General features: G+C 30.6%; 1 protein-coding gene across 1 annotated transcript; it reads right to left on the minus strand.

Moving 5' to 3' along the window:
- Positions 1-931: 931 nt before the first annotated feature.
- Positions 932-1786, minus strand: LOC132714425 (pancreatic secretory granule membrane major glycoprotein GP2-like). The gene is made up of 2 exons (XM_060697313.1): positions 1492-1786; positions 932-1152 (listed from the first exon to the last, which is right to left on the minus strand). Exons 1-2 carry the CDS (start codon positions 1686-1688, stop codon positions 978-980), a joined length of 372 nt encoding a protein of 123 aa, XP_060553296.1. The 5' UTR covers positions 1689-1786; the 3' UTR covers positions 932-977.
- Positions 1787-2270: the final 484 nt, after the last annotated feature.

Consider the following 2270-nt stretch of genomic DNA (forward strand, 5'->3'; position numbering starts at 1 on the left):
GTTTAACTTTAAATATATTCTAGTGTACCGTTTTCATTCTGTTTTATGTCAATTAATTAATTGTATTGTTAAAATATAAGAGACACATTTTTTTTAATGAAACACGAAAAAACAACAACAAAAAACACTCAGTAAACAGTGATTGACTTCATAATAATTTTGCAAGCCGTATAACTGAAAGATTACACAACTATCCAGATTTAGCTTGAAGATAAACAAGTTCTTATTAGTTAGTATGTAAAGACATAACGAAATGTTAGCATAGCTTGCATAACAATGACGTAGTAATTTCTTGTAGGGTTATTAATCTTGAAAATTAAAACACTTTAGGTGTATTACTAAACGAACTTTACCTGTTTCGATAAATGAACTCAATTTCTAACACCAGCATCTACACAGTCGGTAGGCAATTATTTTTATAAATACTTTAACAATCATATAATATATAAAATACTTATCGGACATCATAAACTTAGGGTACCTGACAAGTTCAGATATTATTTATGATATATTTTGGTCAAATTTAAAACCTAAATAAACTCAATAAGTTCTTACGTCAATAAACTGTTCACTGGAAAATGTTTCAACTAAAGCCGCCAGTAATTGTTAGGTTACGAGTTCGGTATGTTAACCACTCGGCCAGAGCGCTACTCTAAATGTGAGTTAGGAGGATAACTAGCACTATAAAGAATTAGCACTTACCACAGAAATAATAACAATGACGACTGCAACAACAAGCAAAATAATATGTTAAATTGCAACAAGAAAATGGTTTATTTTCCACTGAACATATTGTATTGATAGACCAGAAAATGAAATCAGAACCAATTCTAAATAATAAGAAATCATAACTATAAACAAAGCTTAAAAGTCTCAACTTACGCAACTTACATTTGCATTTTTAAAGTTTATTGTGTTCTTTATCATTTGAAAATTATCTTATTGTATCCATGTCTTCAATGAAAACAATACTGCGTTTACGGATTACATGTTTGCATGCATTGCCTGGAGTAGTCGGAGGAGCGACAGAACATGGCATCACAGTAGACATAAAGACCCTCGTGATTGCTGGTATATTCGAAATCCTCGAACACAAAACGAGTCTCATGTGAGGACTGTGATATGATATGAGTGTTTGAATCCATCTCACACCTTGAAAGAAATTATCATTATCGATCAATATAGAAAACAATAAAATATCGTCGACAACATATTGACATTCTTTGACGGCATAATCAAATGATTTGATGACAAAATCAAATTCTTGACAGCAAATAATTAAATCATTTGACAGCATTATGAAGTTCTTTGACAAATATATTTACGATATGTTAACGCTGTAGATTCAATTACATTTAATCTATTAAATCATAATATCTTATATTATTGCTCTTAATGCAGTTTATACGAATATCACTTAAATATTGTCAAGTCTATATATTTCAAAATGTTTCAAAATAATTCATTTAAAATAATTGTATAATTATTTACCCATTCTTTATCATTTCAAATTTGAAACTGTCAGACGCAGTTGCAGATGGTTTTGTGTAGCACGTATGTACCCTCATTTTGATTGTCCAGTCAGAGCTTGTGGTGAAAACCTTGACATAAACTTTGTTTCCTACTGCAACATGTATGGGATTTCCACTGATTTGATATGCAAAATTAGGATCAGAGTAAAAGCTCATGTTGACATAGTAATGACTCGAACCAAGCACGGAGTCAACAGGATTATTACCTGCATCATGATGAATATGTCCTGAAAAGAAAGAAAGAACTTAAACATCACAAAAGTGCTTTGTAGCTTTCTCTAGGAGATTTATATAAAATCGTTAGCATGGTTATTCTCGTTTAAATTTCCAGTTATAATGTGATGCACCGCATTTCACCGACCTTATTTACCTTCTAGTTAACCTATGCATATTTATTTTCTGTTATATACGGTTTATATGTTGTGAAAATGTTAAATACTATTGATTGTCAATGTAAATTAATGTTGAAAGCTTACCCTTACGCTAATATCAGCAATTTTACTGTTTACTAAAACCCGGAAGTGTTTATTGTCAGCCATGTTGGTTATGCACGATTTGATGACGTCATGTAATTACTACGTCATGTTTTATTTCGATTTATCAAGTGAGGTTACCTATGGGAGCGTTAAATTTATGCATACGAAAATAATAATTTGTTTGTTTATTTTTGCATCACATTTACCGATCCCTCGCTATTGTGTATCCTTGTTATATTTATATTAGATTTGTCGATTTAAT

Source organism: Ruditapes philippinarum, unplaced genomic scaffold (genome assembly GCF_026571515.1).
Source record: "Ruditapes philippinarum isolate M1 unplaced genomic scaffold, ASM2657151v2 ctg5779_1_1_1_1, whole genome shotgun sequence".
Taxonomy (NCBI): Eukaryota; Metazoa; Mollusca; class Bivalvia; order Venerida; family Veneridae; genus Ruditapes; species Ruditapes philippinarum.

What these genes read in the sequence shown, in the direction of transcription:
- LOC132714425 (XM_060697313.1), bottom strand. Translation starts at nt 1,688, where the DNA reads ATGAGCTTTTACTCTGATCCTAATTTTGCATATCAAATCAGTGGAAAT. An exon ending in TTTGAAATGATAAAGAATGG is followed by an intron (nt 1,153 to 1,491) that starts GTAAATAATTAT and finishes ATTTCTTTCAAG; the next exon opens with GTGTGAGATGGATTCAAACA.